This window comes from Coturnix japonica, chromosome 9, assembly GCF_001577835.2.
Source record: "Coturnix japonica isolate 7356 chromosome 9, Coturnix japonica 2.1, whole genome shotgun sequence".
Classification (NCBI taxonomy): domain Eukaryota; kingdom Metazoa; phylum Chordata; class Aves; order Galliformes; family Phasianidae; genus Coturnix; species Coturnix japonica.
The window spans coordinates 2398741-2412615 of NC_029524.1; the positions used below are offsets into that span (position 1 = coordinate 2398741).

Here is a 13875-nt window from a genome sequence, read left to right on the forward strand (position 1 = left end):
CACCACTTCGCTTCCAGTCCCACCATCCCTCCCCAGCAGTCAGTGGCAGATGCTCACTTTGCTGCTCTCTTCAGAGCTTTCTCAATGTGGTTTTGTATCTTCAGAAGTGCTATCGAGGTCTTGACAGGGAGTTCTCCAGGAGTTTCCCCTCAGCGTTCTCAGATGTGAGGGGTGCAGCCCTGTGTCCCCTCAGCCTCCTGTTCTTTCTCAACCCAGTACACCCGTGGCTCTACGTTGCTGCTGCCTGATCAAGAAGAAAACCCAACACTGCTATCAGTGCAGGCAGGAAACAGCTGAAAGGGCACATCGGGTTGGATATTAGGAAGAATTTCATCTCAGACCGAGCAGTGAGGCTGCACGGCTGCACAGGGAGATGGGGCAGTCACCATCCCTGGAGGTGTTCAGTGTGGAGATGTGGCACTGAGGGATGTGGGCAGTGGACAGTGGGGTGGGCTGGGGTTGGACTTAAGGATCTGAGGGGTCTAATCATGTGGTGGGGGAGAGCTGCACTTCAGTCACACAGCTTTTGAAGTCCTGGAGGATGGAATATTACAATAAGGGGCTGAGCATTAACTCACCACTGCTCACCCTGTGGCTGCCTCCCTTTGTGCTCCTGCTGCTGTGGAAACTCCAGAGCAGCTCAACACCCACAGTTCAGTTTGGCAAGTTAATGGTGTACAAATACAAAAACACCACAGCACAAGAACATACAGACTCAGCTCAGCACCAATTTACTGGCGATAAGTGGCACGTAGGGATGAGAAATGAGCCAGAGACAACAAACCCAGGAGCTGCAGAGGCAGCAAGGGGACTGAATGGGGACTGAGCTGGGAGGGGAATGGCACATAGTGACACAGTGCTGTGAAACTGTGGAATCCATTAGAGAACACTCTTGTTTTCTTAGTAACCAAAGAGAGGCCGCTGTGTAATATTCGCTACTTCAGGGGAGCAGGAACGTCGACTCGGTTTCATGATTACAGTGTGAGCAGCAGCGAGTTAACGCCAAACCGTGTCCCTGCAATTTTGTGCCATCCCTCAGGGCTGTTAAAGCAAAAAAAAAGTGGAAAAAGTAAGGAGCGGTGCTGTGACGTGACGCAGAAATACCACACGATGAGTCAACCTCTGCTCTGCAAAACCACGCCTGGAAAGCGAGGCAGCCGGCTGATCTCCTCGCACTAACGAAGGCTCCAAGTGCCCCTGGCCCTGCTCGGAGCGGAGTTACGAGCAGCCGGCTGAGCCGCCCGCCGTACCGTGCTGAGCCGCCCGCCGTACCGTGCTGAGCCGCCCGCCGTACCGTGCTGAGCCGCCCGCCGTACCGTGCTGAGCCGGCCGCCCGTTGCAGGCACAGCTCCGCCCCCCGTACTGCTCCCCGCGCATCGCGCAGGCTCCGCCGGGCGGTGACGCAGAAGCGCAGCGCGACGCGTGCGCGGTGTCCCGGCGTCGGGATGAAGGTGGCGGTGGCGGGGTGCTGCCATGGCGCGTTGGACAAGATGTACGAGACGCTGGAGCTGCTGCAGCGGCGGCACAACGTGCGGCCCGACCTGCTGCTGTGCTGCGGGGACTTCCAGGCCGTGCGCAACGAGGCGGATCTGCGCTGCATGGCCGTGCCCGCCAAGTACCGCCACATGCAGACGTTCTACCGGTGAGTGCCGCCGGCTCGGCCCGCCCGGCCCCGCCGCCCCGCCGCAGCGTGCCGTGTCCCCCGCAGGTATTACTCCGGCGAGAAGAAGGCCCCGGTGCTGACGGTGTTCATCGGCGGGAACCACGAGGCCTCCAACCACCTGCAGGAGCTGCCCTACGGCGGATGGGTGGCGCCCAACATCTACTACCTCGGTACGTGCTGCTCCCCTCCCTTCTAGTTCCCCCGACGCCGTCCCCGTTCCCGGCCGTGACGCTCCGTTCCTCCCCGCAGGTTACGCGGGCGTGGTGCGGTTCCGCGGCGTGAGGATCGGCGGCATCTCGGGCATCTTCAAGTCTCACGACTACCGGAAAGGTACGGCAGGAGCGAAGGCCAGACCGGGGGGAATTCTGTTCCCCTCAGCTTTATGTGTGTGTGTGTTCCAGAGCTTGGGGCCAGAGATGCTCACAAATGACAACGGGGCTCAGCAGGTGGGCAGCTCAGTCTGTCTCACTGCTAAACATGAGGCAGAATGGATGCTCCCTTCCTGGCACGCTGCTCTGGAGGAGTTCTGGAGGTGGCCTACAAGCTGCCAAGAACGGAGTAGTTTTTTTGAATGCTTAATTCTAATACCCATCGGTTTTAACTAGATTTGTTGTTATTGAGTACATGATTTCTTTATCTAGATATTGCTTGTGAGAGATGAGACTTGAGGTGATAATGCTTCTGAAAAAGTCATTTTGCAGTTTGTTCTCTGATGTCTTTTTCTGCTTTCCGACTACTGTACATTCTGTGGCTGTGTTGGTGCGCATGCAGGTGTAGACCTGATGGAACACAGTGCCCAGGGCAGCAGTGTTCCAGGGCACCACCATCCCTGCAGGTGGTCAAGAGACATGGAGATATGGCACTGAGACACATGGTGCAGTGGAGACGGGTCAATGGTTGGGCTTGATCTTAGAGGTCACTTCCAACCTCTATGATTCTGTGGTATTAACTAGCTCAGGTGGACGTGTATGTTGTGAGGCTGTGCAGCAAATAGCTCTGTTATAGGTATGGCATGTGGTGGTGCAGTGTGACTGTGAGTAAGGGGTATGGGAAGTAATGCAGAGTGCTGTCCTACCTTACATGAGAGGTACAAAATCTCTGTTGGACAACTGTTCTTTTCTCAACGTTCCAGGCCACTTTGAGTGTCCACCATACAACCAGCAAACAATCCGAAGTGCTTACCATGTCAGGAACATTGAGGTCTTCAAACTTAAGCAGGTCGGTGCAAAGTCTATGGTGGTTTTTGTGGTCTGTTTTCTAAAAGCAACAAACAAACCAATGGTAAACGTTATTTGTTAATTGAAAAGTGAGATGTTACAGCTGTTTTGAACAGCATGCTGCTAGATAGTAATTCATAGAAACAAATCTCTGACAATGTTAACAGGTCATTTTATTCTGCTTGTGACCCCACTGCTATTCCTGTTGTCCTCCTCTACCAGGTTGTGTGGCTGTGCAAATTTGATGTGAGTCAGGCAGGAGAGGGAGATACTTTGTTAAATGGGCTGAAGCTCAGAAGGGAACAAGTCCGGCTATACTGCAGCCATTGAGCTTTGTTAGCTCTAGGAAGATGTGTGCTACTTTGTCTAATGTTTGAGCTGGTTGATACAATGTTCATTAATCAACCTTGAACCAGCTGGATGAGCTGATCTCAAATCACAGCTGTTGAGGGCTTTTCTTTTTTTCTCCTACAGCTAGAAATGCAAGGGCTGGTTGGCTTTATTATTGATCTTACTCCCCCCTTTGTTACAAGGGCTGATCTGTGGCTAAGAATGCAGCGTGAATACATGTATTTATGAGCATCTTGTGAATGGTTATTCAGGTAGCCATTAGGTGCTGAAGTGTTTAGAAGATATGGATACAGCTGATGGAAATACGTTGAATGTTGAACCAAGATGTACCTAAGACGCTTGACTAGACTTGTAAGGGATGCTCCCTTTGAGGAGGAATATTATGCTTAGCCATTATCTCTTCTAAACAAAGCATGAAAAAAATCAGTGAGGAAGATGACTACTTTGGTGGTATGTCATTACTCTGTAGACCTTGTTTTCAGTCTTTTCCCAAGTGCCTGAAGCTTACTGTAACGATCCCATCTGTCTTACAAGGTAGTATATGTAAAACACAACAGCTGACCCCAAGGTGCAGGCAGGGTGATCTATGGAGACTAGAGACCCCCGACAGCCTCAAAGGTACCTACAAGTTGTGCTCGCTGTTATATTTCATCCCTTTGAAAAGGGAGCCAGGTGCTCACAGCTAACGGTATCCAATCTGAAGGAGAGCACTTGCTATTACACAGTGTCTTGTTATGTTTAATTTTAAAGTTTTTCTTGTTAGTGTTTTATTTACACTATATGTATTTTTTGCTTGATAGCTAAAACATCCAATGGACATATTTATGTCACATGATTGGCCACGGAGCATATATCACTATGGAAACAAGAAACAGCTGCTTAAAATGAAGTCCTTCTTCCGCCAAGAAGTGGAGAGCAACACATTAGGAAGCCCTGCTGCTTCTGAGCTTCTGCAGCATCTGAAACCTAATTATTGGTTTTCAGCACACCTCCATGTTAAGTTTGCAGCTTTCATGCAACACGAGGTAAAGAATAAAACCAAGAGTGTCTGTGTAATCTGGGCGTGTCAGAGTTCTAATGCAGGTAGTCATGTCCAGAAATGCATCTTCTTGACGTGTGTTTGCCTAGTAGTTAATGTTCAGCTTGAGTCCCAAAGCATTAAATGGTCCTGAAATTACTAGCTTATGTAAATGAGAGATGTAATAAATTAGAGGTGTTTGCCACTTCATCTTCTTCAGGGGCAGCACGAAATAACTCAGGTTACTGCACTTTACATTTCCGATTTTGAACTTTGCAGAAGTGCCCTTTTCCCCCATTTTATTGGGGAAGGATAAAACTTCAAAATAAAGGTAGAGAAGCAAATGAGAAGGTAGTGGTGAAGCTGAGGTGGGAGGGTACCTTTCAGTCTTGCCCAATGAAGCTGTCTGCTTGCATAGACAGGATTTTAAAAAAGAAAAAAAGAAAAAAAAAAAAAAGCAGGAAAAAACCCAAACAATCCCCACAGGCTGAAACTTCTCTTTATTTGAGTCGTTGTTGATAGTGATATGATGTGCTATTCTTATTTGCAATTCATTAGCTGTGGAAATGAAACTCCAGATCTTCTGGACTTGAGTCTGTTTGTAAAGGTGTTAAAGGTTTTCTTTTGGCATCAAAGCTAGACGTGTCCAGCTGCCTTGTTTGAGGGAGGCCTGTGGCTCTTTAGCTTGCTGCTATCAGTGTTCAAATTTTTGTTAGAACTTTGCTGATGTCTGTCCTTCTCTTTATCCTTAAATTTCTTTCTTTTAATCCTATGCTGCTTCTTTGTTTCAGAAACTGTTTTTGTGTGTAGAATGTGCCTTTAGATTTCTGTATATGACTTGTTTGTAGTAGTCAAGTCTCATATAAATGCTAACGACTGGTAACTCTTTTTCCTAGACAAAGTCCAAAGAAGAGCTACCAAAAGCAACCAAGTTTTTGGCTCTGGATAAATGTCTGCCTCACAGAGACTTCTTGCAGGTGATGACTGTATGCCATGAGCTTTCCCTCTAAGTAATTTAAGAATTTGTCTCGACTGCTGAGTGCTGTGCTCAGGTATAAGCTGAAGAACAGTTCTGATAAGTGGAGGAACTGACAAGAAACTAGGAATGGTGTATGGGCAGAATTGTCTTTGCAAATATTGTTCTTCCAAGTAGATCTGGTGTCCTGTCTTGTGGGTAAGATGTTTGCTTTCACCTACCATTTCCTTCCAGTTTAGAACAATCTCTTTTCTTAATAGATCAGTAGCTCTACTTTAATCTGTATTGAATCTCCTGTTGTGCATTTCTGATAAAGGTTGGACTTAAAATGAAATCCTGTCTTGAGCTCTTCTGCTGCTTTCTTGAACTAGTTTGGGTCAGGTAGTGACTTCCTTCATATCTGGATTTATGACTTGATCCTCTTTGAATTCTTAAAATCCCGTAGTGAAACCGATCTACAGTAGTAAGACTACTTCCACAGTCGGTCATCCACTTGTGCTTAGCTGTTCTGAACTACATTAAGAAATTGAACTGCTTCATATGTTATTTAAAATCAGAGCTGTCTGCTGCGGTTTGGCTCATCTGAATTGTTTGATTTGGGTTGATGTCACTGAAGACGAAGTGATTTGGGCTTCAATGTGCTGTCTGTTTTTAAAAATCATTGATGTTAACCTCATCGCTGTGCTAAGAATATACGTAGCAAAGTAACCATTGCTGACAATTCTGCCCATGTCTATTCTAAGAAGGCACAATCTAAATTAATGCCTTCTAAATTCATGCATTCTAAATTATCTAACTGTCCAGTAGCTGGCAGCAGTGAGTGAGAAGAGAGAGATGATTTTTAATTGCTGCAAGGTAAAGAAAAAAAAAAAGAGAGAAATGCTGTGGAAGTGCCTCTTATAATGATTGGTTGTCCTTTCTTTCCCCCTTATGGCAATGAATTCTGAGGTATGGCTGACTTGAGAGGGCTTGATTGATTGAAACTACTAGCTCAGTGTACTTCAAACTTGATTAAAACTCTGTGCCATGAAAGTCACGCTTCAAACTTTAATCGGTTTCTGGTATTGAGAGAAATATCTAATCTCTTGCTTTGTTTGTTTGTTTCTTTTGAACAGATAATAGACATCGAGCATGATCCTACTGCAGGTGACTCACTGGAGTATGATGCTGAATGGATTGCAGTCCTCAAGGCTACCAACAGTCTGATTAGTGTGACTCAGAGCTCATGGAATATGCCTGAAAATAATGGCCTCCATGCAAAGTAAGTAGCTTGCAAAGTAGAAAGTGAAGCGTGACTTAGGGAGGCTGGAATTATATGTATTTTATTACTGTGTTTCTCTGTTCCGCAGTCTCTAATGTCTTTAGGATTTGATAAATGCCTTGGCAAACAAAGGAGATGATGACAAGCTGTGCTCTTAGAGCTTACAGCTTCCTTACTACTCTACACAGGTAGTTAATTTTGTTTGCAAACTTAGCACCATTTGCAGATCCAAAAATACATGGTGGCTGATTACTTTGTCAGTTACTGTGCTACTGAAAATCAGGCTGCATTATTGGGGGGGGAGGATGAATGCTCACTGGGTCACAGCTGGCATGATACACAGACCCAGCTGTGGAGAGCAGAGTGTCAGTATTGCCCTAAGGTGATATGCCTTCCAGGAAAAAAAGTTTGAGAAACTGTCTGTGTACGGTGAATTTGTTACCCACGTTTACAAGTTTCTCTTTGCAGTGGGAGTGGAAAATAGCTTTTGATTATCTGTGCTCTTTTTAACTTGATGTACTTATTTAGGTGGGATTACAGCGTAACGGAAGAGGCCATCAAGGAGGTGTTAGAAGAGCTGAATCATAACCTCAAAATTCCTTGTAACTTCACATTGACAGCTGCTTGTTATGATCCCAGCAAGCCCCAAAAAAACATGGAACCAGTTCATACCATCAATCCACAGACCACTGAGTTCTGTGCCCAGTTTGGCCTCACTGACATCAATAACAGAATCCAGCAGGTTAAAGAAGAGGGCTCAGTACGTGGAGAATATGAAGAGGAAGAAGAGGAAATGGACAGTAGTGGGTCAGCAGAGGAACCTAGTGAATATAATACTGATAACTCTGGGCTTTCATCCATTAATCCAGATGAAATAATGCTGGATGATGAAGGTGGTGATGAAGATTTGAGCACGTGTTCTGTAGATCCTTCCCCCGATCATCCTCCTGAGTTTTCTGCAAGTTTTTCTGACATCAGGATCATGCCAGATTCCATGGCAGTATCATCTGATGATGCTATGGACTCCACTAATGAGGAACTGGAGAAATCTGGTGTGAATAAGCAGGTGGAAGAGAAGAGCTTGAATGAGAGACCTTTAAAACGAGTTAGTGGTGGTGAAAATGGGAACAGTGGCATTAAAATTAAGAGAAGGAATCAAGCCATCTATGCTGCAGAGGATGAAGAGGAAACAAAATAACACTATATGATGTATAACTCTCTTACCACCTTTTTATGCAATAGTGGTGAGAACTATGGTGAACTTTTAAAGTTATTTGATCTTAATCATGCTACTTCCTGAAGCTGAAGAGGCACAGCGTACCTCTTACAGGGAAGAATGTTTCTCTAGATTAAACATTTAAGTCACAAGCGAAATCCTGTAACAAATTACTTTGTCAAAGAATTTAATAGTCATGTATGATCAGTTGATTTTTGTTTCAGTTCTTGTTTATCAGCTTTTACTCAGTATCCTGTGCTGTACTGCTATACAAGGTTCACCATCCTTGTTTAACCAGAGCTTTTAAACTGTAAGTGAAATCAAAGCGAGGGGATGTCTGATTTGTGAGACTGAACTATTTGCTTTTATTGCTTTTGTCTTGTTTTATACTGATATATGTATATTTTTAAATACAAAGTAGCATATGCAATAACTCCATGGATTAAATTTGAAAGCAGAATTCCCAGGTTAACGAAACAGCAATAGCAGAGTGAAGGCTTTGTTTCTGGTGACATTTGTGCTGTAGAAATGCTTCATGGTCATAAACAAAACTGTGTGTATTGTTTAGTGTTGGATTCTAACTCTATTTTAGTAGAGAGCCACATCTCAATTTGTAGCATGAGTTTTATGAGGACCGTGGAGGACGATGTGTCTGTTCTTAAACAACTCATGCTGTTTCCTCAAAGTTGAGAAACATACCTTAAAATTAAAATGCAGCTATGTAGCTTCCTAAATGTGACCATCAGCACTGTCTCAATTCTTACTAATTAAGGTTGTGAATCTGATAGTAAGTTGCTTGAGACAGCATTGCCTACTGTTACCTTTAGCCTATGTTTTCACCTGCTGCTCTCTTTGTTAGTATGTAACTTGCTCAGTTCTTAAAGCTTAGATTGGAATTTTCCTAAATACCTTTATAAGCCTGAGGGAGAACAAAAGCTGCCAGGATATAGATCTTGGAAATTGAAGTTTTATTTCTACTCTTACTCTTCTGTATGCTCTGAATTACTAGCAAACAAATCACATTTTTCTGGCCTCGAAGGCTGAAAGGATAACAAAACTTAATGGATTAATTATAATGAAGCTTTTAAGTACTATAGACTGTAAAACGAATGGGTCTAATGACATGGAAGTTCTATGGGTGTTCTGAAGCTCTGAGCTTTTAGAGTCGGAGGGATTTCCTGAGGGCTGTGCCACCCTTGGGATCAGAAGTGCCTCCACTGTGCTTTTATTGCTCTAATGCCCAACTGTGTGAAGAAGGCGGCATCTTTACAGGAGAATGGAGCAGGGAACCATGGGTGAAATGGGTTGGGGGTGTGGGTTGTAGCAGGCAAACACTTAAACTTCCATCTTTACCATCAGTTTCATGTTCTGAGATGCATTTTGTTTCTCAGCAGTTCATCATGGAAAAAGCGGCATATAAGTATTCATATATATATATATGTGTCAGTGCTCCGTACAGGTCTGATTAACAGCTCTATACTGGTGTGCTGATACCATTAACATCTTGGTTCTTAATTTCTCCTACCCCCAAAGGACACTGTCTTGTTGACTGAGTTGTAGGACGGTATTAATGCTTTTCCCTTCACAACATCCACCAAAGAGAGCTGTAGTAAGATAGGATGAAGGATTAGGAATGTTCAGAGTAAACCTCAGGTCATCTGAAGTCACCATTAAAGTAACCAATATACTGAAAATAGCTCAGTATCCTTTGGGTCTATGGTGCAAAAAAATTAATGCCTGTTTTCTTGTGATCTGAAGACTATCATGGTAGTAAAGGGTTCCCTCTGTAGTATCATATGCAATTTTAAAGTAGAAAATATAGTAAGAACTTGAAAAATTACTCCAGCCATAGGTCACCTTTAATAGCCTGTTTTAGTCTGGCTTTCTATGGTTTGGTTTGTTCTGTTGCCCTTTCTGCTTAATGAGTTTTGGCTTTCAAGAAAGCAGGAGAACACCAAGACAGAATGGTAACTTCATGATCTGTAGAGATTCCAAATGTCCCTGGATGTGGAAAGCAGATGTTGAACTGTTTGGGATCTGCTTGGCAGGGTGACGTGGGAGGAAGAGGGGCCTAAGAAAGCTGGTTGGTATCCACGGACCGTCTCCTCCAAGCCCAGAAGCAGCGTGTGCTGAGGAGAAGGAAGGAAGGCAGCCAAGAATGCCTGGAGGCCTCAGTGGATCAACAAGGATGCAACTGGACTTACTGAGCTCAAAAAGAAAGTCCGTAGGGGTTAAAGCAGGAGCAGGTTACCTGGGGGAATACAGAGGAGCTGACTGAGCAGGCACAGACCGGGTGGAGCTCAACGAGGGCAAGTACAAGGTGCTGCACTTGTGTCAGGGCAATGCCCAGCACACACAGGCTGGGCAGGGGATGGTTGGTGAGCAGGGTTAAAGATTCAATGTGAGCCAGCAATGCGTGCTTGCAGCCCAGAATGCCGATTGTGTCCTGGGTCACATCAAGAGCAGTGTGACCGGCAGGATGATGGAGGTGGTTGTGCCGTTGCTCTGCTCTCAGCCCCCCCCTCCAGCGCTGCACCCAGCTCTCACTCAGGCTCCGTTCCCCGCCGGTCTCTCGGTGGCGGTGTGCGCATGCGCGTCACGCCGAGCCCATCGCGCACGCGCCGCCTGGTTGTGCCGGCAGCACGCAGCGCAGTTTCTGCATCGGCCGATTCGCCGCCCGCGAGGTTGCGGCGCTCCGCCCCCCGTGGCCCCCCCGTCCCGCCCGGCGGCGCCTCGCCCCGCCATGAGCCCGTGCCCAGCGGCGGCCACAGCGGCGCGCGCGTGAGGGCGCCGCCGGCGGAGCTGTCGGTGCTGCTGCGTCCGCCAAGATGGCGTGTGTGCTGGAGGCGCCGCTCCGCATGAGCGTCCTGTCGGTGAGTAACGCGGTGCCTCGGCCGGGCCCTGCGGAGCCGGGGCGGGGAGGCGGCCGCGGGGCCGGGCCTGACCTTGGGGCTGCGCGGGCGGCGGGGACGGCCCGGCACCTGCCCGACTGTCCCGGCGCTTTGTGCGGCGGGGGGCAGCGGGAACGGGCACGGGCCGCAGTGAGGCGGTTTGGCGGCGGTTTGGTGGCCGCTCCCCCTCGTGCCCCGTCCCGACAAGTTCTCCCCGCTCGGGGCTCTGTCCCCGCAGCGCCGCCCTCCGCTGTGCGTTGGCGGCGGCACCTCGCGGTTCGCTCCGCCGTGTTTCCCCTCTTCCCCCCCACTCGCTGACGCGCTTCACGCCGCGGTTCCCTCCGAACTCCTGCGGCGGTTCCGCTCGTTGGGCTCCGGCCCGGCCCCCGCCCGCCCCCACGCGGGGCTGCCCGCGCCCCGGGCCCCGCAGGGAGGGGGCGTGCAGGGCAGGGCCGGGCCGGGCCGGGCGCTGCGGAGTTGCTGGGCTGAGCTGGCCGCCGCCGCGCGGTGCCTCCGTGAGGTCGGCGCCCGCCCTACGAGCTGTGCGGGGCGCTGCCACCCGCGGGGCTGCGGTGTAGATTTGTTACTAAGCGAACCCCGCGGTGCGGGGAAATAGCGCTTATTGAGGGTCCCGCCCTGAGAACTTGGTGGCCTCGGTATGAACGTCCTATGGACATAACCTGTGCTCGCTGCGGCCCCAGGTTATGAATGAGGCTCCCCCAGCTGATAAAGCAGCGTGTTTTAGAAACAGAAAGCAGAGGAATCTCCAAAACCCAGAGTGTCTCTGTGGATGAGGATGTGGAGCAGACACATGGAAGTCCCGTGTTGTCCTCAGATCTATTCTTTGCTACACAGAGGATGATAGAATTTCCCAAATTGGAAAGGGCCCATAAGGGTCATCACTTCCAACTCCTGGCTCCACACAGCACCACCTGAAAATCAGCCCGTAAATCTGAATGACTCGCCTGTAGGACTTTCATAGTATAATTGAAGAGCCATCTTGCAGGCTGAGGAGTCCTGCTGCCTCCAGCTCCTCCTCCCAGTCTTCTGTGAGACCCCATCGTGCTGCTGGCAGCTCTGCTGTCTCCAAGCAAAGAGGCACAGGTTTAGCCAAGAGTGGGTGCTTGCAAAGCAATGGAGTGTTTGCAATTCCTTTATAACTTTGTTCAAGTAAAACTGTTAATGGGAAGAGTATCAGAAAATGCTGAGTTGGCAAGAAAGAAGAAAAAAACAGTGAGATAATGGAAATACATTGTCACGTGTTTGTGAGAATCCAGAGGGAAATTTACCTTCTCCTTTCCCACCCATACCTTTGGAATGTTTTCCATCTCCAACTTTGGATCTTCTCAAACAGAATAAGTCATTGGAGCAGGTGACTGTCCCTGCAGTGTGTGAAGGTGATAAGGCGCCCTACAGCAAAGTGTCTTAATGTGAGCTTCCTTCTCTTCGTGAGCTTGTTTGTCAGCACGGTTCTTGAGCAACAGTAACAGCTCTTATCAAGTTTTTCTTGCAGGAATTCATGGTTGTTTTTCTTTCTTTCTGTGTAGTAATTGAACACAATAAAATGGGAATTGAAGGTAGTGCTGATATCTGAAGGAGACCCCTTTTGTGTGTCCTGTTCGTGACCACACAAGCACCTAGCAGCACTCCGTTAACTTGCTTTGACTTGCAATGTGCTGCTACCCATGTTAAGTACATCTTATTCTTTAAGTCCCACTTAAACACAGGGTTAATTCTTTGTGCAGATGTTGCCCAGCAGTAACGTACTGCGCATTTGAATATGATCCTGTGGTTTTGCTGCTATCTTGCCTGGTAGGTTTCAACAAGCAACAGACTTGCTGTTGCTTTAGTTATTCCTGCTTATCAGCCATCATATGAATTGATCAAAACTCATTAAAAAGGAGTCATTGTTTTTCCTCTGCAGGAGGTAACAGCCAGCAGCCGCCACTACGTCGACAGATTGTTTGACCTGGATCCCCAGAAAGTCCTGCAAGGTGTCATGTAAGTTATCTGAAAGGCTTTGGGGCTGTTGGTTAAGCATAAGCTGGGTTAGCTGCAGTCCTGCTAGGGCTGTCTGTCAGGGGGAAGAAGCTCTATCTCTTTTGAGAGGTCTTGATGGAGATTCTAATACTAACATGATGGTACTGGTTTAACACCCTGTTACTTTGTGGTGCATATAGCCAGCCTCCCAGTTGGCAGCAATGAGGATAAACGTTCAGCAAACATTCACAGAAGGTTTTCAATCCATTCTGCTTTCCTCTTGCTCTCTTCTTGTCCTCTGCCAAGTCATCACACCTGCCTCTTTTGTCTTCCCCTGCTGCTATGCCTGAGCATTGATTTTTTTCTGATGCATGGCTTCCGTCAATATGAAGGGAACCGCAAGGAGAAAGAAAACACTTCCATAGGAATAAATTGTGATGCAAATTATATTTCAGTATTTCTATTGTGTGCCAGTGGTAGTGGGAATGATGGAAAGATTAAGTAGAAGTTTTGCCCTGCTGAGTGGGTAGTAAAGCTGATGCAAAGGTCTGTTTCCTTGCTGTCTCTGGGCTATGTGCTTCCCATTGTAACTACACAGCAAGTCGCTTCCCACATCTGACTTTGGTGACACTGGGCCTTCTCTTCAGCTGACTGGCAAAACACCAGAACCAAGTGGGTCAAAAAGCCAAGGCTGCTGGTTGTGTCCTTTAGGACGATCTTAAATCCATAGTAGATTTAAACAAAAAAACAGAAGAAAAAGCATTCAGGAAGGTGTCCTGGGGATGGGATGGACAACTTATCAGCGTGAGTATTCCTCTGCAATGCGTGGGAACCAAAGCAGGTGTTTATATAGATGTCTTGGAATCTTTCTTTGTTGAAATACTCTCTTACCTGTCTGAAAACATCTGGTACGTTACTGTCCATATTCTCAGGTTCTCAGCAGTTCTCTGTAGAAGAGTCTGCCATTTCTTCTACCCTTTGTTCTTGCTCCTTTGCTCAGGAAGCTGGGTTGGGTGGTCTCAGGGGTGAGGGTGTTTCCATACGCCCATGTGGGCTGGCTGAACCTTCTTGGAGGTGCTTGCAGTGTGGGGCAGTGCTCCCTGCCTGCTCTGCTCTCTTCTATTAACTGCAAGCCACAAGCATTGCGATCCCTTCCCCTCACTTTTGAGGCATTATTTTCATCTTTTGCAGTGACGGCCCAGAACCAAAAGTCTTGGGCAATCTGTCTTAGCTAGTTTTTGAAATTCTTTGTGTTGTCTATACATGACATTGAATTTTATGCTGAGCTGCCTTTTAGTTTTT

At 47.3% G+C, this 13875-nt stretch overlaps 2 protein-coding genes and 1 long non-coding RNA gene across 7 annotated transcripts in view; 2 read left to right on the plus strand and 1 right to left on the minus strand.

Annotated features, from left to right (window-relative positions):
* Positions 1 to 708: 708 nt before the first annotated feature.
* On the minus strand, positions 709 to 1307 carry LOC116653868. The gene is made up of 2 exons (XR_004308460.1): positions 1251 to 1307; positions 709 to 1041 (listed from the first exon to the last, which is right to left on the minus strand). It is a non-coding gene; the product is annotated as an uncharacterized LOC116653868 (long non-coding RNA).
* Positions 1308 to 1409: 102 nt separating this feature from the next.
* On the plus strand, positions 1410 to 8441 carry DBR1 (debranching RNA lariats 1). Its single transcript, XM_015870994.2, has 8 exons — positions 1410 to 1642; positions 1709 to 1833; positions 1913 to 1993; positions 2796 to 2881; positions 4032 to 4256; positions 5146 to 5226; positions 6341 to 6486; positions 7015 to 8441. The coding sequence occupies exons 1-8, from the start codon at positions 1446 to 1448 to the stop codon at positions 7682 to 7684; spliced, it is 1611 nt and encodes a 536-aa protein (XP_015726480.1). The 5' UTR covers positions 1410 to 1445; the 3' UTR covers positions 7685 to 8441.
* Positions 8442 to 10335: 1894 nt separating this feature from the next.
* The window catches only part of ARMC8 (armadillo repeat containing 8), a 53463-nt gene continuing 49923 nt past the window's right edge, over positions 10336 to 13875 (plus strand). For 2 of the 5 annotated variants that reach the window (XM_032446721.1, XM_032446723.1), the window contains exons 1-2: positions 10336 to 10575; positions 12518 to 12594. In XM_032446721.1, the coding sequence (XP_032302612.1) occupies positions 10531 to 10575; positions 12518 to 12594 (122 nt within the window). In that variant the 5' untranslated portion in view covers positions 10336 to 10530. The remainder of the gene's footprint in view (positions 10576 to 12517; positions 12595 to 13875) is intronic. The other 3 variants (XM_015870980.2, XM_032446722.1, XM_015870981.2) reach the window with 2 other exon arrangements.

Bases quoted from the DNA above. Each gene is read 5' to 3' on its own strand.
- DBR1 (XM_015870994.2), top strand. From the start codon at position 1,446: ATGAAGGTGGCGGTGGCGGGGTGCTGCCATGGCGCGTTGGACAAGATG. The intron at 1,643-1,708 runs GTGAGTGCCGCC...TGTCCCCCGCAG, and splicing joins CACATGCAGACGTTCTACCG to GTATTACTCCGGCGAGAAGA. The intron at 1,834-1,912 runs GTACGTGCTGCT...TCCTCCCCGCAG, and splicing joins GCCCAACATCTACTACCTCG to GTTACGCGGGCGTGGTGCGG.